The sequence below is a fragment of the Cryptomeria japonica genome, chromosome 3, assembly GCF_030272615.1.
Source record: "Cryptomeria japonica chromosome 3, Sugi_1.0, whole genome shotgun sequence".
NCBI lineage: Eukaryota > Viridiplantae > Streptophyta > Pinopsida > Cupressales > Cupressaceae > Cryptomeria > Cryptomeria japonica.
In genome coordinates, this window is record NC_081407.1 from 328,986,977 (window position 1) to 329,012,574 (window position 25,598).

The 25,598-nt window shown below is 37.0% G+C and overlaps 1 protein-coding gene across 2 annotated transcripts in view; it reads left to right on the forward strand.

The window, feature by feature from the left end:
• LOC131038366 (tryptophan--tRNA ligase, cytoplasmic) overlaps positions 1-25,598 on the forward strand; it is a 137,393-nt gene that overhangs the window by 74,283 nt on the left and 37,512 nt on the right. For both annotated transcript variants that reach the window (XM_059218300.1, XM_057970777.2), the window contains exons 4-7: positions 10,686-10,737; positions 14,346-14,411; positions 14,617-14,703; positions 15,990-16,082. In XM_059218300.1, coding sequence (XP_059074283.1) covers positions 10,686-10,737; positions 14,346-14,411; positions 14,617-14,703; positions 15,990-16,082 — 298 coding nt within the window. The remainder of the gene's footprint in view (positions 1-10,685; positions 10,738-14,345; positions 14,412-14,616; positions 14,704-15,989; positions 16,083-25,598) is intronic.

The following is a 25,598-nucleotide window of genomic DNA, read 5'->3' on the forward strand; positions in this document are numbered from 1 at the left end:
CATGTAAACCTTGGAGTCACCATGTGGTCTTCCTTTGCAATCTTGGCACACATAGTGATTTTGTTCAAGAGAGGGTAGAGTGTCCTTGACATTTTATTCTAATATTCGGTGAATGATAAAATGTACACCAACACTAACATTGTCGATCCTCTCTGTCTCAAGCCTGAGGATTCCTTCTGGAATAAGTTAATTGACAGACTCAACCTGAAACTCGCTGGCTGGAAAGGCGCTGTCCTTAGTCAAGCTGGTAAAGTTACTCTGCTCAAAGCCACTCTCCAAAATCTTCCTGTGTATGCTCTTAGCTTGTTCAAAATCCCCTCTAAGTTTGCAGAAGCTATTGAAAGAATCCAAAAAAAGTTCCTTTGGTCGGGAGTGGAAGCTAAAAACAGAATCCCCCTTATAGCCCGGAATAACATTTGTACCCCTAAGGCCTTAGGTGGGCTGGTCTTAAGAAGTATTAGCTCCATGAATAAAGCTTTATTAGCCAAACAAATCTGGAGACTTAAAGGGGAGGAAATCTGTTGATGGATCTGCCATTTGGAATGCAGTGCAATCTGCTAAAGGTTGGGCAGCTGCTGGTAGAACCTGGAACCTTGGGAATGGGAGGAAAATTAGATTTTGGGAAGATAGATGGATCCTGGATAAACCTCTGGAGGATATCCCTATCATCAAAGATTGGAAAGACAGCTTCAAATGCAGGTATGGTGAAATGGTTAGAGATTACTGGAATAACGGGAACTGGATTGACTTTAGCCAGTAGAGTCCGGAGCTCAAGTTCCTTCAGATTGCTCTTTCTGCTAAAATCCCTACAGACAACAAAGAGGACATTCTAATATGGGGGAAAACTATGGATGGGAAATACTCTGTTTCCTCTGCTGTAGCTATTCATAATGTCTTGGAGGAAGCCACCCCCATCTGGGCCAAAGTTTGGAATAAGAATTTAGTTCCCAAAATCAACATCTTCTTTCGGATTTTCATCCAAAATAAAATTTTAACCCTGGATAATCTTCATAAAAGAGGCATCATTTTTCCTAACATGTATTCTCTTTGTTGTAGGGAAGAAGAGACAGCTTGCCATATTCTCAATCAGTGCTCTTTTAGCCATGACATGGAGAAAATCATCCTGACCAGGTGGAACTTGAGCTGGGTCTTCCCGAATTCTCTCGGTGATACTTGGCTTCAATGGCATTGTCCCAACTTTAATCCTAAAATTGTGGAGATATGGAGACTTACTCTGCCAATTGTCATTTGGAATATTTGGAAAGAGCGAAACAACAGGATTTTCAGAGATAAAAGGGCTACTCCTGAAGTGGTTGCTGACAAGATCTATAGGATTATTTTCGAATGCCTCTATGGTACTGATCAAGGAATTGCTGCAAAAGAGGATTTCAAAGACAGATGGAACCTTTCCACCACCACTACTAGCAAGGAGAAAGGCAGAGCAGGTCTTGTATGGTGTTTCCCCCCACAGGGATGGATTAAGGCCAACTTCGATGGGGCCTCTAAAAGAAATCTGGGTAAAGCCGGATATGGGGGCATAATCAAGAATTTTGCTGGAAGTTGCCTTAAGGCGGTGGCTGGTCCTCTGGGAAATTAAACTAGCCATTTTGCTGAAGCCTCCGCTGCCCTGCATACTTTAATTATAGCCAAAAATCTCAATTATGATAAAATTTGGCTTTAGGGGGATTCACTTAATATTATTAAGTGCTTAAAAGGGGAATTGGAGCCTTCTTGGTCCATTGAGAATATCATCATGAAAGCTAGAGAGATTATCACCAGTTTTCAAGAAATTATTATTCGACATGCCTATAGAGAGCAAAACAGTGTTGTTGACTATTTAGTGAATGCAGGAGTTAATTTTGATGTTCAAATGATTTGGCACGAGGATGACCTCAATTCAAACATTAAAGAGATCCTCAGAAAGGACCGTTATATGGGGAGAGAAGGACAATTAAATCATGACAAGTAAAAAGCACCACTCGCGCCTCGCTGGAAAGGCCATCATTACCTGGCACCGCGGCAGATCTCTCACTATTTCCAAAAAATTGCCGCACGCTTTGTGGGTCATTCAGGGCGATAATTTGAGTTGCAAAGGGAAAGAAATTCTAAATTTGCATAGAAACAGAGTCGACATCCTGCATCCGAAAATGGGAGGAGATCTCAGACGCAAAGAACCTGACAACACGTCGACCTGGAAAGCAATGCCTAAAGTCTGGGCAAAGCTGGAGAAGGGCCATCTCACCAGCTTCATGGAAAAGCTTGAGGACTACGACAAAGGTAGGGTCAACCTCGCTGTTTCCAAGATTTCTGAAAACTGGTCTAATGGTTCTTTTAAACTTTATGGAGTTAAATTTAAGTTGGATGCTGTGCTTATTTCTACTGTAACTGGTATGCCCCACTCCGAGCTCAACTTCTTTCGAGACCTCAATGTCTCCAACCATGTTGTTTCCTTGTTCTCGCGTAAAGAGAAAGAGCGGGCCAAAACCGGCAAGGCTACTGGGGGCTACTATGATGCTGCAAACATCAAGAAGTTGTGGGGCTGGGTCTTGAACGCAATTATGGAGTATATTATGGTTGAAGGCCGCTACTCTAGGGCCCACACCTACCACTTCGTGCTCTTGAACCATTTCAAACACGACAAAAAAGTGTCTTTGCCCTACTACCTTTTTCGATCCCTCTCCAGGTCCCTGAACAAGCACATGACGAACCCTTCCGGCCCGATTCTCCATTGTGGGCTCCTGCTGCTCATCTATGAGCATTGCAAAACCCTCGCTTTGCAGGAAAATAAGTGGATTTCCACCTCCCCTGGTAAAAGGAGGATGGAAGAGGGAGACACTAGCAAAGAGAAGGAATCATCCAGCAAGAAAAGGAAAAGCTCCCCTGGGCTAGAAACTGAGGACATTGTCAAGGAAAGTAGTGGTATGGAGACAGACGACTCTAACGTAGAAGACAGCTAGAAGGAAGAGGAACTGGGCAACGAGGAAGAAAGTGGAGATTTCGAGCTTGGTCAAGAAAGCCCTATTCCAAGTGATCACCCTGGTAAGGACAATAGCAATCTGATGGAGGAGACGACACCCAAGGATAATGAGGAAACCGAAGGTAATTCTGAGAAGGAAACAAACAAATGCTCCGAGAAGAACCTGGCTGAGGAAGGGGATAGCAAGGATAAGGATAGTGCTAGTGAGGGGCTTATCCTGGATAATCTCAAGAAGCTCTTGGAGGCCAGAATGAATTTCGATAGACGGACTTACGAAACTCTGAAAAACCTAGAGAAGCATGGGATAAATTCGGATTAAAAGAGGGAGGATGAAAACAGAGAGCATGCTAACTGGAAGCAGGAAATGGAGAACAAGGTAAAATCACCGGAAGAAGGAAAAGAAGCGATGAAAAATCTGAGGGGAATTATCCCAAGCATCCTCTTTGCTGTCACCAAAAATCTGGAAGACATTGCTAAGGTCTTTGACCATACTCCTAAACCGGTTGTAGACCTTGACTTGGAGGAGGAGACCATCCAGACTGGAAGTGCTGGTGATGCTACCCTGGCGGGTGGAACTGCTAAGAGAACCAGGGCTAGTATCAGGAAAGCTGTGGCTGCTACGGCCAAGGACCCTCCCAACCTCAAAGACAACATCAAAGAGCTGCAAGAAATAAGCAGCACCCTGGCTAAAGCCCTGGATAAAATCTGATTCTTGGACGGCCTGCTGGCTTTTAGGGGCTTTTGTTGGCTTTTCTCGGTTTTCTGCTGGTTTTTTTCCTTTTGTTCTGTTTCTCTCTGTTTCTCGTAGCTTTGCTGTTTTAATCTTGTTTGTAAAGGGTTTCGGGGTCCCTTCAAAACCTGCTTTTTCATTAATCAAAAACATTGTCGATCCAGAATGTTATTATGCAGCCATAACAGATCTCCTATGTTTTTTTCAACTCCTCTTCATTTTGTGGGACACAATACCTAGTCAGATTCTCAACCATTGTGGATGTCAAGGGTTAGTGGTCCCTTGCAAACTATTTATTGTCTCTTTGTGGAAATTTGTTACCTCCATTGGTAACGAAAGCTGTAATGTTTTCTGCTGACTGTTTTCAAGGTTATCTCTTTCTTCCCGCTGCATCTTCAAGACTGCTGGTTTTCTACTACTGGTTATAACTAATAAATAACTGTATGTGGTCAAGACTTAGACATTGGGTTTGAGACAATTTTAGCAAAATTTCTTATACTTCCGTATTGTTATTAGTATCTCTTTTCTATCCCTTGCTGAATAGGTAATATCCTTGCCTTGGGTAAAGAATGGATGCCTTTCTGGATTTCTTTTTCCTTTTCTTTATTATGTATCACTGGTTGGTCCTGTTTGGATTCATCCAAACTAGTAAGCTCACTCTCTTTGGCTAGATTCCCTTTCAGACAGCTTCTAAAATTCCTTAATGCTGTAATGGTCATCATCTTGAATTTTTATCTTCTCTGCTTTATCCGCTGGAGATTTTCTTTGCTACTTACTTATACCTGTTTTCTATCCCTTGCTGAATAGTTAATATTCATACCCTCGATAAAGAATGGATGCCTTTCTGCAATTCCTCTCCCTTTTTTGATTATGTACCACTGGTTGTTTCTGTTTAGATTTATCTAAAACAGTGAGTTCATTTTCTTTGGCTAGATCCCCATTCAGACAGCTTCTTCTATTAATTCCTCGAAGCTATCATGGTCATCATCTTCTTGAATTTTTATCTTCTCTCCTTGATTTGCTGGAGATTTTCTTTGCTACTTGGCCAGCTGATTTCATATGTGGGGTTTTCACTACTTTTTGAACAACAGTTTCTTGATTACTTGGTAGGTTTTTCTCCATAAGGAAGATACAATGGTTTCTCAATAAAAGGCATCCTTTGCTTTTCTAGTATCGTTCTGGGTCTTCAAACTTGTATGGGCTTGTAATAACTTTTTTTTGGTTTGTGGAAGCTCTTTGTGTACCCTTCTTGGAATATTGCAATCGTTGACCTTATGTCCAAGTTTCCTACAACTGTAGCATCTAATTGGCAAATCATCATAGTCAATTTCTTGTCTTCATACTCCTTAGGGTGAGTTGGTATAGATTGAATGAATAGTGGGCTTTGCCAAATTGATTTTGGTACACGTGGGCATAACGGGAAGCCCTTTGTTCTTAGTTGAATCAGTCAATTGGATGTATTCCCCCAAAGGGTATGCAATTTGTTAAACAAATTCTTCATTCCATAGTTCTATTGGGAAATCTTTTTAGTGTATCTATATGGGTACCTCCAAATTCACTTCTTTTACTGAGTTGAAGAGTGGATATCAAGACCTCATATACAAGCTAGAAATTCCAAAGAATGATGGACCATTGTGCAAATTTGCTTCATCTTTTGATGATCGAAGATTCAAAACATTACCTAAAAGAAACATTTGGTGAATAAATGAATCTTAGAGCTCAATTCTTTCCCATTCAAGATTTTAACTCCTCCCTTCTTGACAAAGATCTTATACATTTATAAATCAAGGCACAATTGAACAATTCATAGGTTGCCTTTTCTAGGGTTTGTTATGGGATTTGGATGATTGGAATTTCTTTTAGGCTTTTGTAATCCTTGTTGCCAAACCCCCAATCCCAATGGTTGAGTTTTGGGAATCATTAAGATCTAGACTAGAATTTGGTTCCATTTTTTGCTCTTTAATGGGTCCTAGGGTAACATTGATTTATTTGGAGGTTTTTTGATATGTGATTGGATGTATAAGAAATTTTCATGGTGGTAATGGAGAGGAATTGAGCTAGGGCTTGTTCTTTGACTCTCTTGAATTGTTCCATTTTGAATCCCTTTTTATTGCATCTGGTTTTCTGCTTGCCCTTGGTAAGAAAATGAATCTTAGAACACAAAAGAACCCAATTCTTTCCCATCCAAGATTCCAATCTCTCCCTTGTTGACAAAGATCTTATACATATAAAAGTTAAGGCATAATCAAACAATTCACGAGTTACCTTTTCTAAGTTTTGTTATGGGATTTGTTTGAATGCTGAAAATTTCTTTTAGAGTTTTGCCATTCTAGTTGCATTATCCCCAATCCTGATGATTGAGTTTTGAGAATCATTCAGATCTAGAGTAGAATTTGGTTCCATTTTTTGCTCTTTAATGGGTCATAGTTAAATGATTCATTTATTTGGAGGTTCGTGGATAGGCGATTGGATGCATAAGAAACCATCATGGTGGTAGTGGAAAGAAATTGAGCTAGGCTTGCCCTTTAACTCTCTTGAACTTTTTTCGTTTTGAATTCCTTCTGATTGCATCTGGTTTACTGCTTGTTCCATCTAACAATCAAGCTCTCCACTCGATTTGATCTATGATATCTTCTCTTGCATTTTGGTATCCTTTTCTCATTATACCTTGCATTGTCATTATCTTGGAAAGCAAATCTCTTTTAATCATCTTGCAATTCTAAAGCTTGTGACATCCTTAATTTAGTAAGTATTTGACAAAGCATGATATTAGACTGAAAAAATGGTTATTAAAATGCCTCTGATGGGGTTTTAGATGGGGTTTGCTTGTGAGCCTATCTTTGTAGTGCCTATTGAGGGTCTTGCTGAGCTCACCTGATGTTTGGTGGAGGGGATTAAGTCACAAGTTTTCCCTGCTGCATCAACTACTTTTTTCCTTGCTATGGCCTTATATATAATCGTTTCTATGTATTCAATCCTTTGGGTTTTCTTTTCAATTGCCCATGTTTACTGTTCAAGCCTCCATCTTCTAGTGATTGTTCATGGCCTTATATATAATCGTTTCTATGTATTCAATCCTTTGAGTTTTCTTTTCAATTGCCCATGTTTACTGTTCAAGCCTCCATCTTCTAGTGATTGTTCATCACCAATTGTCAAAAAACCTTCCCAAGAACGGTGTGTGGTGTGCCATATCTCTCCATTTTATTGATGAGAGTTTTGATGCCTTGTCTATATGGTGAAGACAGAATGGGTCTCTAGTGGTGGCTGTGCTGTTTGACCATGATGGGTTGTTGCTTCATGAGAGTCAGGAGCATTGGCTTCACACTTTACAATTTTAGGAAGTCATAAAGTCAAATGATTTGGAGTTGTTTCTTGGGCCAAAGCCTCCTGTGGAAATTTTTGTGACCTGGAAGATCCTCTAGAAAGATTTGCATGAAGGTTGTGGAGTGATATTGTGATAACGAGTTGGCGGAGGAGGGAGAGGGGCTACAAACAGTTGGTTTCAGGTTCCCAAGTTCTCTCAAAATTTGAATTTGAGTGTGGGGGTGGGGGTAAAATAAAGGGAGACTAGCACTAAAGTCTGCTCTGGATTAAGATTAACTGATGGTAAAATAATGATCTTACTAGTGTTGCTTGAGTGCTAGACTTTTGATGTTGGTTCTTCACTAAGGCTTATGGTGCTGCTCTGTTTTGGAAATGCAGAATTGTGAATTTTACACATATGGTTGCATCCTTGCTTTATATTTTTTCAACTGGTAAACTTTTAGTTTATGTACTTAAGAGTTTTCAGGAATTACATTTATCCAATACATTGAGCCTTGGGTTCCATCCTGGAGTTGCCATGAGCAAAGCTAAATCGGTGGGATGTAGGGTGATAGAGTGTTGCATAGGGAAGTACATGATAACACTTTTGATATTGGTGGCTGAGAATACCTTGAGTCAGATCCAACCCAGCATATTGAGATGGTTGAAACAATGTATAGTCCTGATTGTTATAGTGATGGAAAATCAGGTTTCAGTCCAATAGGGTGTTGATATCATTGGTTAGCAAACTTAGCATTTGAAGCCCTTTCATCCTTAAGGGGTGTATACTGTATGACTCATCATTATGTTCATCTACTGCCTCACATTTTGTATTCTCATGGGTGTATGACATCCTGGCTGTCATTTGCGCCACAATAGCACTCAAATTTTACATAAATTTGGTGAAACAAAATCTGTTTTTCTACCAAAGTCCTTGCCACATTTCTGTGTTAAATATGTTTGGAAAAGTGTCGTTTTAAGGTAAGGGGCATCATTGCCTTATGAACTGCTGAAACATATAACGGAGGTAGCATTTTACTTGCTGCAGACCAAAATCACCATGTTTATGTCGTTTTCATGAGCAGAAGAGCAGTGGAATGCATATATATAAGATGTAGGTGTGATGTGGGGGTTTGATATGAACAAACTGGTTAGGTGGTTAGAATGGGGGCAATGAATAACAAAGTGAATTAAAATGTGAGCCACAGAACTGGGGATTAAAAAAAGAAGCTAAAGGGGTGTGTCTGGTCAAGTGATTAAAAACAAGGTTAACAAAGATCTTGGAGGGAAAAGTCTGAATAACACCAAGGACATGGGGACAACATTTGAGGGCGTTGCAATGAGTAGAAGCAGTCACATAATGACTAAAGGTTTGAAATAAAGGAACACTTTTATATTTATTTTCTATTACAGACCATTCACAAATATTCTGCTCATACAAGCATCAATGTTGGACCAACACAAGCTCTTGTGAGCCCCTATTAGGGACTAATACAAGCTGTTTGCAAGTAATCACACAAGAAATTACCTATGGAAGATCAAGAGTCACTAATTAGAAATCGACTTGTTTAGAAACCACATCCACATTTTAAGCTAACTATGGAAGGCCAAGAGTTACAACTTAGAATTCCACGTTAGATGCGCCTATGGGGGGTCTAAACTTGGGTCTCCACAATCAGAATCCATCACTTTAACCAATTAAGGTCAACCCTTGGACAAATAAAGGAAACCTATGTGATAATAAATGTGTACAGCAAAAGACTTGAAGGAAGTGAAGAAAGTGTGTGAAAACGTGACTTTGTCATTCAAGACATAACAAGTGTGAGTTGTTGCTTGAGCCGGAGCCTTCCTAAGAAGGGAACTGTTAGTGATGCCAATTGTGGGCTTATCAGTTTTGCCTTTCTTAGTGTCTGTCTTTGCCAAAGAGTTGATTACTCCATTTTTTCCTTGCTCCTCACATGCCATTGAGATTTCTTGAAGCTTCTTTATTGGTGGATTTCAACTTCTAGTCATGAATAATGGGTTCCATCTTCAAGTGATTTCTGCATTTTATTTTTGAGCTAGAGGGGCTGTTTCCTGTTTCTTTCTTATCATATTTATTATATGTTGTGAATTTCCTTAATTATAAATATTTTTGATTTTCTTAATGCTATTCTATTTAGTTCTCCTTGTAGACAAGCCAAATTTCTGCATGATTATTGTTCTGGATCCCCATTCTTTGCCAGTAATAGTCAATAACTTATCCATTGTTGGCTTGTATCTCTCCTCCTGCACCTGCTATACTGAGGTTACTTATTGAGTCACCACCAAAGTTGACTTTTGTATATGGCTTTGCTAGGGGGTCCATATTGTTGGCCCTGATACCTTGAACTCGGCATACTTATATTGGAATGGAACATTCAATCCTTCACATATTCTTAACTCCATGCTAGAATCCTGATATCTGGTTTGCCTTCATGAGATGTGAATCAAACCTACTGTTAATACCTGTCTTCAAATAAAACTATTATTCTAGACTTTTAGTGCTATCTAGGATTCTATTTTTGAGAAAACCTGTTATTTAGCTATCATGTGGTTTAAGGCATCTTTTGCTCTTATATTGAAACCATGATCACCTTTTGTTCAATCTGTGTATTTGATAGTGTTGAAAATTTGAAATCTCTCACTATGATAATTTTCTTGGTGGAGTTTGCTTGTACTTGGTTTGACAGCTTGCCCAACTATTCTATCTGGTGTTCCCTTATGGGGTAAAGCAAAACACAATCTTCTTTAGTTTTCTTAATATTCAAATGAGTTAAAATCTATTGTTATACTGCTTTTAAAAAAATGATGTGATATGGAGGTATACATGGCTGGGCTCCATTTAATTGCTCTTTTTCATTAGAAAGGTGATGATGTTCTTAGATCCCTAAATTCTTGAAACTTTGGATTGATTTGGGACCTGATTCTGATTATTTCAGCAGATATGAGCCTTTTCATTCAACATCCACAATCTATTTTCAATATCACCCATTGTGACGCTCAGTTTGCACTTTATTTATTCTTAGATAACGGTCAATATCATCAATTGTGATGCTCAGTTTGCACTTTATCCATTCTTAGATTAGATAACGGTCAAATTCCTTTTTGGTTGGAGGACTTGGTCTTCTGATGGTTTTCTGGGCATGCTGATGCACAAGTTTTTATCAGATTGTCTTTTGAGTCTTGATGGAATTCATAAGCTACGGTAGATCTCAGTTTGGCATGAAATTCTCTACAGGGGAGGACTCCTTTATTCTACTTAGTCCCAAGAGATCAAGGTGAACAATCTGCTGTAGTAGGGCAGATTAGACTTGGAGGGAGGGGAAATGTAGGGTTGGGCATAGAAAGCTCAGCGGATTCTCCAGTATCCATATTTAGAGCTTTGAGTCAATAGGAAGTTCCTCGGACATGAATAACTGCTCTTTATTTATAAAATTATTTTTCATTATTCGTTCAACTCATACACCCACCCCTTTTCTCCGCTCGTCTCACACACACACAGTGCATGCATGCATGGTTCCTCTCAAAGCCTAGTATGTTATTTAATTATTTGTTGGCATTTGGCAATCATTTTCATCAAATTTGTTTTGGTTTCTATTGGTTATTTCTGTGGCAAAAACTCATCTATCTGCCATAATGTTTCTCTTGGTACAGTGCCTTCTACAAGAACATGGTTAGAATTGGGAAATGTGTTACTTTGAATCAGGTAAGAGATCATGAGCTGTTTTTTCTTCCTGTCTTTTGATTGTTCAAATATGAATTGCTTTATTTCTTTCTGTTAGATAAGGGTTTATTGATAGCACAATAGAGGGGAGTTTGTAACTTGTGGGACCATTTTTTGGAGTGTGGAGTGAGAAAATTAGCAGTAAAAAACGGTCATGTACTTCATTTTTATTTTTCTTTGTAGAAAAGTTGATTATTCATTCCCATGCATCTTTCCTTGAATGGACAGCAATAATAATAATTGATAGGATTATAAAAGGATGTGTGCCCCCACTCCCCACCCACCCAAACTTTACATTTTAATCCCTTGTGGCATCCTAGGGCCTGAGAATATCTAGCAATCTTTGGGATGGCTGGAGCTTTCCATGCCATCCTCTTTCTTTTGACATGGAAAATAGAAAGTAGTTAATGTTATTGAACAAATGGTGTGGGGTGCCCACAAGGCTCCCCAACAAGGTTCCACATGCTTCTTATTGATCCTCTATCCTCCCCATAGCTAACTCACCCACTGATTTGCAACTCGCAATTACCACAATCAATTTGCATTTTGCACATGTTGACTCTTTTATATTTTTATATCTATAAAATCTTACTGCTTTACCTATTGTTGGACATTTATTGGAACCTTTTGTTGCAACGAAAACAATGCAATTTTAATTTTTTATTGCTGTTATATTTGAAGCATTGAATTATGAATTTGATGGATTATGTGAATCTCTAAACTTGAATCTTGATGCCATGTACAGCTAAGCTTGTAAAATTTTATGTGTGTGTGTATTTAGTGCCATCCCTTCCTGTCCCCCAAAATGGCCTCCCAAACAACCATCCTCTAAATGCGCCATGCAGTGCCCTTTCGTCCTTGTATTGGTAATGCTGTGGAACATAATAATAATGTTGATGATAAAAATAATCTAAGCCAAAAGGTTTGTGTTCTTATTTGAGTTTGGCATGGATAAAATTGCAAAACAAGTTTGTCAACTAATAAATTTGAGGAAAAATTTGTGATTAAGTTTGACTATATAAATTTATATATTGTTAATATCTTGTTTTCAACTTAAAAAAAGCTAGCACATCATCAGAATACTAAAATATTACTAAATATTTTTAAAATAAGAAAAAACCTTAGAATCTTTGATAAACCTAAAATAAAAATTATTGCTAAATTTTTAAAACAAATGTTTTTAAAACCTAAAATATATTTTCTTTGAAAATAAAGGGTTATACTATATTAAAAAAAATAATGAGCAATTACATAAGGAAAGAACGATCAGCAAGACCACAATTATCATCATGACAGTTACGATCAAATATCTGAACAAAGTATTGCTGCTGGGTGCTTTGATTCCATCATTATCTTTTTTGTCGGCATAACAGTTGGCTTTTTTGGAACATGTGTGAAATCAATCATATCAAATTGCCCGGAAAAGCATCTATTTTGGTTTCTCTAATTTGAGTGAAGACTTTGGAGGTTGTATTTTCTTTGAAAATAAAGGGTTATACTACATTAAAAAAAATAACGAGCAATTACAAAAGGAAAGAACAATCAGCAAGACCACAATTATCATCATGACAGTTACAATTAAATATCTGAACAAAGTATTGCTGCTAGGTGCTTTGATTCCATCATTATCTTTTTTGTCAGCATGACAGTTGGCTTTTTTGGAACATGTTTGAAAATCAATCATATCAAATTGCCCGGAAAAGCATCTATTTTGGTTTCTTTAATTTGAGTGAAGACCTCGGAGGTTTTTTAAGGCTTGGATGGTGAATTTCGAATCTCCATAAATGGTAAGTTTATTTAAAATTTTAAACAAGCTTTGGATGCTAATCAAAGACCAATCTCACATGCCTAAAACCTAAAGTATTAATAAATTGAAAGATAAATTAAATATATTGATATAATTTTTAATTGAAGAGTAGGGTGATGTGATGGTCATGGTGGAGAATAATGCTATCTTGGTTGAAATGATGGTTGTGTAATGAGAAGTGGTTGTGAGAGATGCATTTTCATTAATCATGGACTACAAACAAAGAGAGTGATGCTCTTTTGGAGGCCAATGGAGTATTGAGTTCCAAAAGACAGACTTTGTGTGAATGTAACATTAAAGGCATGGCAACTGAAATAGGTGGGGAGCAGAGCAATGTATGTTGTGTGGGGAATACTGAAAAAGCTAAATTTTTTTGCTATTTTAAAAATAAAACTGTTTTTATTTGTATGGTCAATTTTTTAAGGTGCATTGTAATGATTTTTTGTGTATGTATAAATGTTCAGCAAATTTTGAATTTTTTGGTTGGAAATAACGAAATTACGTGGTAGATAATAATCATAGTAGCATTCCATTTACATGGCATCACAGAATTATAAGTGGAATTTAATCACTTGGGTTTAAAATGGGAGAAATGCTGGCAAAATCAATGTGTTATTTGTAAAAATAGAGAAAAATATTCTAATTTTGTCATTTAATGTCAAATATAGTGCATATATAAAATAATAAATATTATACATTCTAAAAATGCCATTTATACAAAATTGAATAGGACTTTACAAAAGTCTATTTTATTGTAACCTAGGAGGGTTTATGTAAAAAGAACCAGCTGGGCCTAAATAGTAGGTCATTTCATCATGAAACATGGCCCACTATTTTAGGGGTAGCACTGTGTTTTTAACATAACCCTAATTAAGTTATAAGTTGAAAGAAAAACCCTCATTGTAGTCTAAAATATAACTTATAAAAGAAATGTTTTTAAAGTAAAAATTAATTTAAAAAAAATAGTAGCCCTAAATCAAGAATGTTCGGTCTGCCTTAGCTCAATTTTTTTTGTGAGTTTAAGTGTAAAAATGAGCTTAAGTAATATTATAATAAAAAAATGAAATCACTTTTTGGAAATCTAAGGAAACAGCATGGCAAATTCACGAGGTTGTAATTACTTGGGATCAACTGTGTATTTTTTGGAGTGTAGTGCTACTATGATAATAATAGTAATAATCACATATGGAACATAACTTCAGTTTTCACAGTGGTTTATACTTTATATAATATTGCCTCATTTCAGTTTACCTAGGAATTTTCAGTGGTTGTAAGAAATGCAACTAATATGCAAAATACCAACGAACAAGTGCAATATGGTTCATATGGTGGTGTCAAATCCATGCATAGTTCATGACTTAGCTCACACAAAAGTCAATACGTTATAAACTAATAACATTTTATTGAGAAATCCATAGTCTTATCGTCATCTGTTGTAGATAACATGCACTTATTATGACTAGTTTGTGGTTAATTCTTGTACATTATCATCCAATTCTACTTGAGAAACTAAATAATACAATAAAGAGAAGAAATGTTATCGGCAATGAATCAAATTCTAATTTTGAACATGAACAAATTTTCAATGTTGTATCTGGGAATTCTCAAGAGCGTTTTGTTAGGCCAAATGAATGTACAGATATAATTGAGTTGAAGAATGAAAAAAGGAGTTATATTAATTTACAAAATTTATGTTAATATCCACAAATAAATAAACTAGGTCTATATCAAATAAAGTACAGTCAGTTACAAGAGTCTGCTTACACCTCTGTGAATGATGCAGGTAAGGGCAATATTTGGATTCAATGGGGAGGATCACATTGGAAAAGTCAGTTTCCCTCCCGTACAAGTAAGCTATCAAATAAGTGCTCTTCCTCGATTTTATTATTATCCAGCTAAAGGAGGACGACATTTCTGTCAAATATTGATTTTCAGACTTTTGTCTTTTGCCTACCATTTTTTACTTTCTCTAGTACTCTATGTATGGAGGTTTCTATTCAATTTGTGAATTCATCTTCAAAGTTTATACAACATGAAATTTGATCATTTTGCAGGCCGCTCCCTCATTTCCATCTTCATTTCCTCACTTGTTTGGGGACAAAATTAATCTTAGGTGTTTGATTCCATGTGCAATTGATCAGGTAACTTATCTTCAGGCTATCTTGATGATGTTGCTATTAAATTCAGTTATTATTTTATTTATGATATATATGTTACTGGCTTGCTACTAAAGAAAAGCTAATATGAGGTGTTGCAGGTTTGTTGCATGGAGTTTAGAATGCAAAGCATATTTATTTTAACCATGCAAAATAGATAATATAATTTTTTTTGATTACAAAGACAACCTATCCTCTTTAATGACTGCTGTGACTATGAGATCATACACATAGTTTACGTCTTACTTATGCAGATATTAAAGAGTTGAATGGCCTTTCTGTGCTTTATTTAAAATGTTGTCAATCCCTTTGCCTTAAAGAAATGTATCTACATGATGAATCACATAGAAAAAGTAGCAACAAGCCCTATAATGACACATCTTTGTTCATACATTGTATTGGTTTAATAGATTGCTATCATTATCTCCAAAACAGTTTGATTCTTGAAGTCTTTGGTTGAATATAAAATAAAAGTAGTGATCTTCTAGTAGCTGTCCATCACAAACTTTGATACAGCTTGAAGAAGCAGAAAATTAGATCATACTACTTCCCTTGCACATTAAGCTGATTTCAGAGGCAAACTATTTAAAAATCTAGCAAGTTATTTGGGAACCTCACAAATGTACGTCAAGCTGATTTTATTTTGTACCAGGCTAGAGTCTTCCTATGCCACATGACAAAAATATGACTGTGCCAAAAATGTCGAAACACATTTCAGATAATTAACTTCATTGTTCTTATTATTAGTACTCTGGCTATAGTTGGTTCAACAAAATTGGGTTTATTTCCTAGCTTGGTCACGAGGGCAAAGTAAAGGGGTTCACACTTCGAACAATACATAAGGTAAACGGAAATTAATCCCCATGGGCTTACACAAGGGGGATCTCATACACCAAATTGGCCTCTGGTGACCTAAAAACAACCTTTATTTTTTGTTTTATCGCCAAGGGGCCTGTATCAGTGGTAAAAGTACCACGACTCATTGAAAAAATAGTTCTTTGAATGAATATCTACAAGCTTCTTTTTGAAATTCTTATTGACATTTGAGTTTTAGTACTAGCTTGCACTGTTTCTAAGGTATTATTTTAAATGTTCAATTTATTCATGGCCCAGAGAAATTATCATGGACAAATGAGTTGCAAGTGTGGGCTTTTTATTATTATTATTTTTTTTTTGTGTACCTTTGTTTTTAGTATGTTTCCTTTCATGCTATGGTTTTAGATTGGGCCTACTCTATTTATTTTCACATTTTTTGTTATATACTTAAACAGGATCCTTATTTTAGAATGACACGCGATGTTGCTCCGCGAATAGGATGTCAGAAGCCTGCTCTGATTGAGTCCTTATTCTTCCCTGCACTTCAGGTTTGTAACAAGTTTATTTTTTTTTGATCGGTAAAGGCAAAGCCATATTTTATATTAATTTTGCAAAAATACATATGATTATCACAGAATTTCAAAGGATTCAAAAAACCCCTGTTCTTTGGTTCGCAGAGGGTCCTTCAAAAACAAAGCCTAGAAGCTTAGAGTTTGATCATTCTTGAAACATTTAAGGTTTAAGTCTGGAACCGAAACACATGCATCAGTTCTAATTCTATCCAGGTTCATCGACCTGTATTCAACGTTTTTCTTAAACTGAAAAATAAAAACTAATAAAAATTTACAAGTTTATTGCTTTAATATTTATGCTGTTATTTAAAGTAATTTGTTTGTATGTGTATTTTTAAGATTTTTGAAGAGAAACTGTGAAAGCTGGTGTTTACGTGGTTACTATAGAGACTTGGTTTCACTTAATTCTCACCAATCAAACAATGTGCCAATGTCATAACTCCGGGAAACAACATGTACATGTGCTTGGTAGTGAAACCAATTCAGTTTCTTAGACCCAAGACCTTCAAATTTTTTCTGAACAAGTAAGGGTTGAGGACAGGTGCTATATTTGAAGAATTTGTCATGGTAGGATGGTAAACTGTTATCAATACCTACTCGACACTTGAGAAACTTCGATTATTCAATTTGAGTAAACATTTTATTACTATATTAATGTGGAGGAAACTGATGCATAGCAAAGGGATTCCCACTCAATCAAGGGCATTATTGCACAAAGAAAAGAACCTCAAAATAGAATCAATCTGATTATACCCTAAAGTTCTTTGATCCATGGCTAATACAAGAGAACTTCTTAATGTGCATTCATTTCTATCACTCAATCAAATAGTGGTAATGCATGCTATTTTACTATTTAGAACCAAATCTGATCACCATTGAATATACTGCATAGAATTAGAAAATAACATGGAAAAAATACTAAAGAAATTGCAGTACACTTGAAAGTCCAGATGCCAAAGATTCTGGCCGGAGTCTTAGCCATCGTTACGAATTTAACAGAGGTAATCTGACACATGCAGATATATCTGACCACGCATGTGCTAGTGATATTTTCTTTACAAATCTTTAGGACTTTATCAGTTCAATATTTATAGAGATTATTAATGATTTCTACCATTTTAATATTTTGCAAGGATTATTGTGCAACTCATACTAGGAGTGGAATATGTTACACTTCTATTGATAGGGTCCATTGTTTACATGAATTATCTATATAAAACAGTCATTGTATTATCTGAGATCAGGTGACAAAACATACCATTCAGTTGAAATTCCCTACACATTCAAGCTATAGAACTTTCATTAGCCTTCAAATTTTCTGGATGCTTTTTCCACAAATAAGCTATTTGTTGAGAGTAATGGTCATGGTACATCAATATGTTTGGTATATCAAGGTATTATTTTTTTGAATACTAATGTGGGGTAGAAGTTTAGGTTTCAAAACTTTACGTGTTTGATTTTTAAAGTCGTATTGAATTCAATGAGTCATGTCTACATAGGAGAAAGCTTGTCTACATTAATAATATGAATTGTTGGTAATAAATTTCTCATTGTTAATAATTTGAAATGTTGGTCAGTGATCTGTAAACTGCGATGGTTATACAATATAATAGTATCAACATACAGATCTAAATGAAAGAAACAAGTTCTGTACTTAGTTTAGGCAATCAATTAGATGTTCCATGGTGTATCAAGGAGAGGGATGGAAGGAAATGTGTGAAAACATTTCTGGGACAGTAGGGGATAGATAGCTTTTCTTGGCGGGGGATAGTATGGGAAGACAATTAAAAATGGAAAGCTAAAAACTATAGGAAATTTTGATTATTCATATTATAAGGCATTCACCATATTCAGTATTTAATATAGCCATATTACATAACATTAGAGTTGAATTGAGATTTCATATGAGAGTTGATATACAAATTAAGAAAATTACTACAAAATGACGAAAATGTGGAAAAAAAACATAGAAACTAGACCACTTGCTACCATGCTTGATCTTTGCTAGCATCAAAATTAGAGTTTGAATTTGAGTCACTCCTTATATGAGGGACTGACTCATCCTATGGTACCCTGACCAATTCCTCCTATGCCTCAGCAATTTGGGTGGCATCCTCACAAACAAAATATGCTAAGGAAATGTTGAAAAAGTTTAGGATGGAAGAATGCAATCCTGTAAGTACACCCATGGTTACAGGGTGTAAACTAAGCAAAGATGATGACTCTCCTGAAGCGAATCAAACTCTTTACTGATCAATGATAGGAATTTTTACTCTATCTAACAGCCTCAAGGCTAGATATTATGCAAGCAGTTCGAGTTGTGGCAAGATTTCAAGAAGCCTTGAAGGAAACACATGCTCAGGCAGTAAAAAGAATCTTCAAATACTTGCAAGAGACTTTGGACTTTGGTCTATGGTATCCAAAAAGTGAAGACTTCATCCTAAAAGCATACACAGACGCTGATTGGGTAGGTTGTATAGGTGACAAGAAAAGCACAAGTGGCAATGCATTTTTTCTAGGAAATAGCCTTGTTTCATTTTTGAATAAGAAACAAGCCTCAATTTCCCTATCCATTGTAGAAGCAGAGTACATAGCAGCAGCCTCATGTTGTACTCAAGTACTTTGAATGCATCAAACTTTGAAGGACCTCAAAGTGGAATATGATCTCCCAATGTCTATATTGTGTGATAACACAAGTGCCATCAACGTCTCCAAAAATCCAGTAAAGCACTCAAGGACAAAACACATTCCTATCAAATATCATTTCTTGAGAGAACAAGTTGTAGATCAACAGGTGAAGATGGAATATGTGCCTACCAAAGAACAGTAGAAGATATATTTACAAAACCTCTACTACGAGAAACCTTTGAGTTTTGTAGACAAAAATTAGGGGTAATACCCTATCCATCAAAGGAGTAAGAAGGTGCTCTTTCCTTATCATACACTTTGCCATCGATGTCAAAGGGGGAGATGACTAGCAAGGGGGAGCATTGGAGCTAGAAGAAGCATTGAACTAAGGGGGAGAAATCTATTACGATTAGTAATTGGTAAAATATAGGATGATTTATTTACAAAGATCGAAAGATCTTATAGAGTTTACAAAGATGATGTTTCTAAATAAGAAACAATTGTAAAAATAGAAAGAATCTAATATTACAAGAGATTTACATAATTGACCATTAACAATAAGAATATAACACACTCTAACACCCTCCCTTAATGGTCAATCTGCCAACAACACCAAGCTACCCCCTAAATTTAGGAAACTTATTTGGGTTGAGAGACTTTGTGAGAATGTTTGTAGTCTGATCCACAGTTGAAACATACTGCAACTGAACTGATCTGTCTTCAACAAGCTTCGGAATAAAATGACAATGAGTTTCCACATGCTTGGTTCTTTCATGGAAGACGAGATTCTTGGCAAGTTTGAGAACTCCCTGATTATCACAGAACAAGGGAGTCGGACTTGCTTGAGATATTTGCATATCCGCAAGCATCCGACGAAGCCAAATTGCCTCACAAGCTGCCTTAACTGCTCCTTGATACTTTGCTTCTGTCGAGGAGAGAGCCACATCTTGTCACTTTTTACTAGTCCATGTGACTGCACCAGATCCCAAATTGAACACATACCCAGATGTTGATTTCCTGTAATCAACTGAACCTGCCCAATCTGAATATGTGAAACCACCAAGTCTAGGATTGTGACTCCTAGTGTAAAGAAGTCCATAATCATAAGTGCCCTTCACATAACGCAGCACACGCTTCGCTGCCTTGGGGGCTGTCATGAAGCATGAAATGTATCTCACTACAAAAATGAGATCAGGTCTAGTGGTAGTGAGATAGATGAGACTGCCCACTGGTTGCCTGAATGTTGTTTCATCCACAGGAGGAGAGTCAGACTTGGCTGACAACTTCGGTCCTTTCTCCATAGGCATGGAAGCAGGTTTACAATCTTGCATTTGAAACCTGTCAAGCAAGTTCTTGACATGCTTAGACTGAGAAACGAAAATGCTTCCATCAGTCTGCCAAACGTCAACGCCTAAACAATAATGGAGAAGCCCCAAATATGTCATGTCAAAAGCCTTGCATAGGTCTTGTTTGATGTTTGCAATCAAATGTATTGAATTGCCAGTAATAATCAAGTCATCAACATAGACAACAAGAAAGAGAACATCATTACTAGAATGTTTGATATACAGATTAGTGTTAGAAGGGCTACGCTGAAAACCATGAGCAACCAAGTATTGATCAATCTTGATGTACCACGCTCGAGAAGCCTGTTTGAGTCCATAGAGTTCTTTCATGAGTCTACATACTTGATGTTCTTTGCCGGCAACCTTGAAACCAGGAGATTCATCATTTAGACTTCTTCCTGTAACTCACCGTTGAGGAAGGCACTCTTAACATCCATCTGATGGACTTTCCATCCAAATTGAGCTGCAATAGCGAGAAGAAGACGAATTGTTCTCATCTTGGCAGTAGGAGCAAAAGTCTCCTCATAATCAATGCCCTCCCGTTGTGTGAATCCTCGAGCAACCAATCTGGCCTTGTATTTATCCAAGGTACCATCTCCATGATACTTGACCTTATACACCTATTTATCCAAGGTGTTGTTCTTCAGAAGGCTCTAGTATTCTGCGTCCATTTCTTGTTCCCACTTTGGAATCTCTTTTGCCTCTACATATGTTTGAGGCTCATAAATAATATGAATGTTGGCCATGAGAGCAAAATTGACTGTAGACTGCTGTTTGCTCTTGTTTTCTGGACGATCTACCCTCAATGAGCTCATCAGAGAGTAGAAGAACCAACATTTAGGTCAGAGAGTAGAAGAACCAACATCAGATGCAGGAGGAATAATTGGAATTGGAAGTGGAACGAGATCTGGAATAGGTGGAAGATTAGCATCATCCGAAGGAAATTCAGGTAGTGCATCATCAAATTCAGAATCTGCATCATCCCTCCCATCAGGTGAACCAAATGGAAGACAGACACCTAAATCAGAGACCTTCAAAGGCTGATCCTCAGAATTCTGCTTAGACAAGGAAAGCTGAAATGGTCCTCATTCTTCATCAAAGACAACATCATGACTGAAGATAAGATGATCAATGTCTACATCAATTAGCCGGTAAGCCTTGTGGTTGTCACTGTACCCTGTAAACATAAGCTTTTGACTCTTGGAATCCAACTTGGAGCTCTTGGCATCTGGAATCCATACATATGCTAAAGAGCCAAAAACTTTTAGATGATTGATCCTGGGTTTGCGACCAGTCCAGACTTCCTCAGGAGTCTTCCCGTTAACAGCATGTGTGGGAGACTGATTCAGGAGATAGACTGTATTGTATACTGCTTTTGCCCAATATTTCTTCGGAACATTCTTGTGTTCCAACATTGACCTTGCCAATTGTAATGGTGCGGATACGACGTTTTACAACGCTGTTTTGTTGAGGGGTGTATGGTGTGGTTAACCAATGTTTTATGCCACGTGTATCACAGGAAATGGACAAAGCAGTAGAACAAAATTCCCCCCCATTATCAGACCTAAGAATAATAATAGAAAAACTAGACTCGTTTTTTACTAAGGCCTTAAATTTCTGAAATACAAGAAACACATCTGATTTCTATCTAAGAAAGTACACCCACATTTTATGACTGAAATCATCAACAAAAAGCAAGAAATATCTGCACCTAGTAACAAAAGGTGTATTCATTGGACCACATACATCAATGTGAACCAATTGCAATACCTTAGAGGCTCACCATGAGTCACCATCTTTGAACGGTGTCCTGTGCCGCTTCCCAGCTTGACAAGCTTCACAAACTCATTGATTCTAAGTTTGAATTTCAGGTATGTACTAAATCTTCTTGAACAAGTTGAGCAAGGTAGTGAATGTTTAGGTGACCATATTGTTGATGCCAAAGACTGCTGATAGAGGAGGATTTGGCTGCAAAAGCATGCTCAAGAGAATCACCCGTATCCACAAGTTTGTATAGACCATGATCCTCGACGCCAACAGTTATAGTAGTGCAAGATGCACGATCAACAATCGAACACTTGTGTGAATTGAAGATCACATCAAGCTGAGGAGAATGCTGGATGATTTGACTCACTAAGAGAAGGTTGAGTTCCATGCCAGGAACGTAGTATACATTGAGGAATATGAGATTCCTCCCACCAGGTTGTATCTGGACGTTGCCCTTGCCGACAACAGTATACTCTTCACCTCCTCCAAAATGACTGAATTGGTGTAAGTAGAGAAGTCTGTAAACTAATCACGCTGATGAGTGAAATGTAGAGATGCACCATAATTTGTATACTAGGCAGAAGACTTCATATGGTTTGTAGGTCTTTTAGCCACGAAGGCATAAAAGGCAGACTCTTTCTGCTCTGTGTGCTCAACTACATTGGCTTCAGGTTGAGACCCTCCCTACTTCCGCTGTTCGGAAGCCAAACAATTGCGACAATCCTTGATCATGTGGCCATATTTATGACAGTAATTTCATTGAACCTTCTTCGCACCATCCTGAGACTGATTGGAGCCCTTCTGTTGAGATGACTGGGATGATTGAGATTTGCCTTTACCTTGTGAAAGGATTTGGCTGCAAAGGCTTGTTTTGAGGAGGACGAAGTGGCACTGCTACCAAATTGTTGTTTCCAATGGTCTTGTTGTAGAAGCTTGGTGCATAACTTTGGAAACTTCAGGTCAACATTCGTTGAGAGTTTCTATAAAGTGCTCATAGGATTTAGGCAGACTCTTCAAGGTGATGACTGCCATATCCTCTTCCTCCATTTTCCGACCAATAGCTTTGAGCTGATCTCGAATGTCCTTAATCTTCGCGAGATGCTCCTGTAAGGACATACGTTCATCCATTATGATGGAGAACAATTTCTTCAAGAAGAGCACTCGGCTCTTGTCGGACGTGTCATGCAATTCCTTCAGGTGCTTCTAGATATTTGATGCTGACTTGCCAGAGGGAATCTGAGGCAACTGGTCATCTGTGACAAAGAGCTTGAGGAGCATGACGACTTCTCGATTCCGCTCATCATACTTATCCTGATCTTGTCCGATTGTGGTAGGAAGAGACCCTTCCCAAAACGAGATCATCAAGACAATGATATTCAAAAATCATCAACATGCGCTGCTTCCAGGTGTTGTAATTCTTGCTGTTGAATCTCTGAATTGCCTTACAACATTAAATTGGTCAATGATGCCATTGTGCATGCTTTTTGAAGCACGAAAAACGAGAAAATCTGAAAAGGCGAAAAAACTGAAGCAGAGGTAGAATCAGGTACATAATTCAAAAAGGATAAAGTACGACTTACACGGTTCCCAAGGTAAAATTTTCAGCAGACCCAAAAAATTTTGACGAAGACCCAAAAAAATATGGGAAAAACCCACCAAAAGTCTGGCCTTAAAATAATTTTTGGCTAAAAACAGAGGGTTTTCTGTAAAACCCTATCCGCAGGTCGGAATGTAGCAAAACCCAGAAAAATTCCAAAATCGCAGCATGCAGAAATCACACAAAACACCGTATGAAATCTGCAGAGAAAGTACTGCCAAAAAACGTGGAATTGCGTCACAGGTCGTACAAATCTATTGAAGAAGACCTGGTTGCAAAAAAATCGCGAAAAATCGTGTTGATGACTGTTGCGTGGGCTGCAAAAAAGCAGAAAAAATGTGGAATTTTTGTCGTGCGCAGAAACAAGTCACCCACGTCAGGCGGAAAACAATTTTGCCGGTGAAAAAAAATGCAACACGATTTAAAATCGCATAGAGTCTGCACGAGGTTGCGACAAACAACAGAAATTTCCGCATGGCACAAAAAGATTCACGGGTAACCTAGGTTGCGATGGAAAAAGAACTAACACCACCAAAAAAATCCCGTCGAAAACTTGCAAAAAAATATTTTCGAAAATCTGTGCTTAGAAAAACGTTTTTCAAAGCTTGAAAAATTTCTCAAAAAGAAATCTTTAGAAAAATGAATTTTTACTTATGCGCTCTGATGATACCATATTACGATTAGTAATTGGTAAAATATTGGATGATTTATTTACAAAGATGGAAAGACCTTATAGAGTTTACAAAGATGATGTTTCTAAATAAGAAACAATCGTAAAATTAGAAAGAATATAATATTACAAGATATTTACATAATTGACCATTAACAATAAGAATATAACATATTCTAACAAAATCATTTATAGGTTGAGCTTGCCATCAATGACAAAGGGGGAGATTATTGAAAGGTTGTCATTCATGTCAATATGACTCCTATGCAATCAAAGATCATCATTCGTGTTACTTATACACAGAGATCAGATTGGTGAGATCAGTTCATCATTTGTGCTACTTGTATATAGAGATCAGATTGGTGAGATCAGTCATCATTTGTGCTACTAATACATAGAGATCCAATTGGTGAAGATTGGACTAGTGCAGTCACAGAGCTCCGATAGGTAAAGATCGGACTGACTAGTGCAGTCATTTGTGCAGATTTATACAGTTCTCTTCTGAAGCAGATCGGATAAAGTAAAATGATTAGTGTTTGACTAAATTTAGTTAATATGTTAATATTAACATTAATACTACAATTTGATAATAATGATCAAATCGTTAATTTTAAGGATGTCACGTCTTTCTGAAAAGCTATGACCTAATAGTAATACAATCCTTGAAGAAAATTTCATGTATTAAGTAATGAATAAATGAAAACAATTTGGGGTGCGGTTTATGATAAGGCACGATTATTACAAAGAAAAAATACTATCTCAAAGAGTTGCAATTGGGCTAAGTATTTTTATTTGTTTATTAAACAAAACAAAAGGACATGTCTATCAAATAAGACATGAGTCTTATTGTGGAAACGTATATCTTGAAACCAAGAATGGAATGATCTGTGTTGTTGTGAAAAAGGCTCAAGGAATATCAAGGAGAGGAATAAATAAAATTGAGACTGCAGACATTAGGACCAGATTCTTGATCTGAGTTATATCAGATTTGATGACAGAATCCTATGAAGAAATTGTGATTAATTCACAGCAGAACTGGAGAATGTATTGGAGCAGATTATAAAAGAGACATTATGTTTATATGGTGACAGATTTTGAGAAAGACATAATAGAACTGGTAATCAGACTTTTTGCAGATTTGTGTGAACAATATATCAGTTGAATGAGGGGTTGGTGCCTCTATGTTGAATGAGGGGTTGGTGCCTCTATAAGTTGTAAAGACTATTGTTCATATAAAGCAATTTTTTTGCCGTGGTTTTCTCCCTATTCATGGTTTCCACGTATATATTGTGTACTTGTGTTCTTTGCATTTATGTTATTGCATTATTTGATTAATAAAGTTTAAATTTAAAGAAGTAAGAGTTATACTGATTCACCTCCCCCTCTCAATATAACTGTGGGCGTAACACTAGCAACATAATTGCAGCACCAAATCTGCCTAACACTTGCAACATAACTGCAGCACCAAATCTGAGGCATTCCCC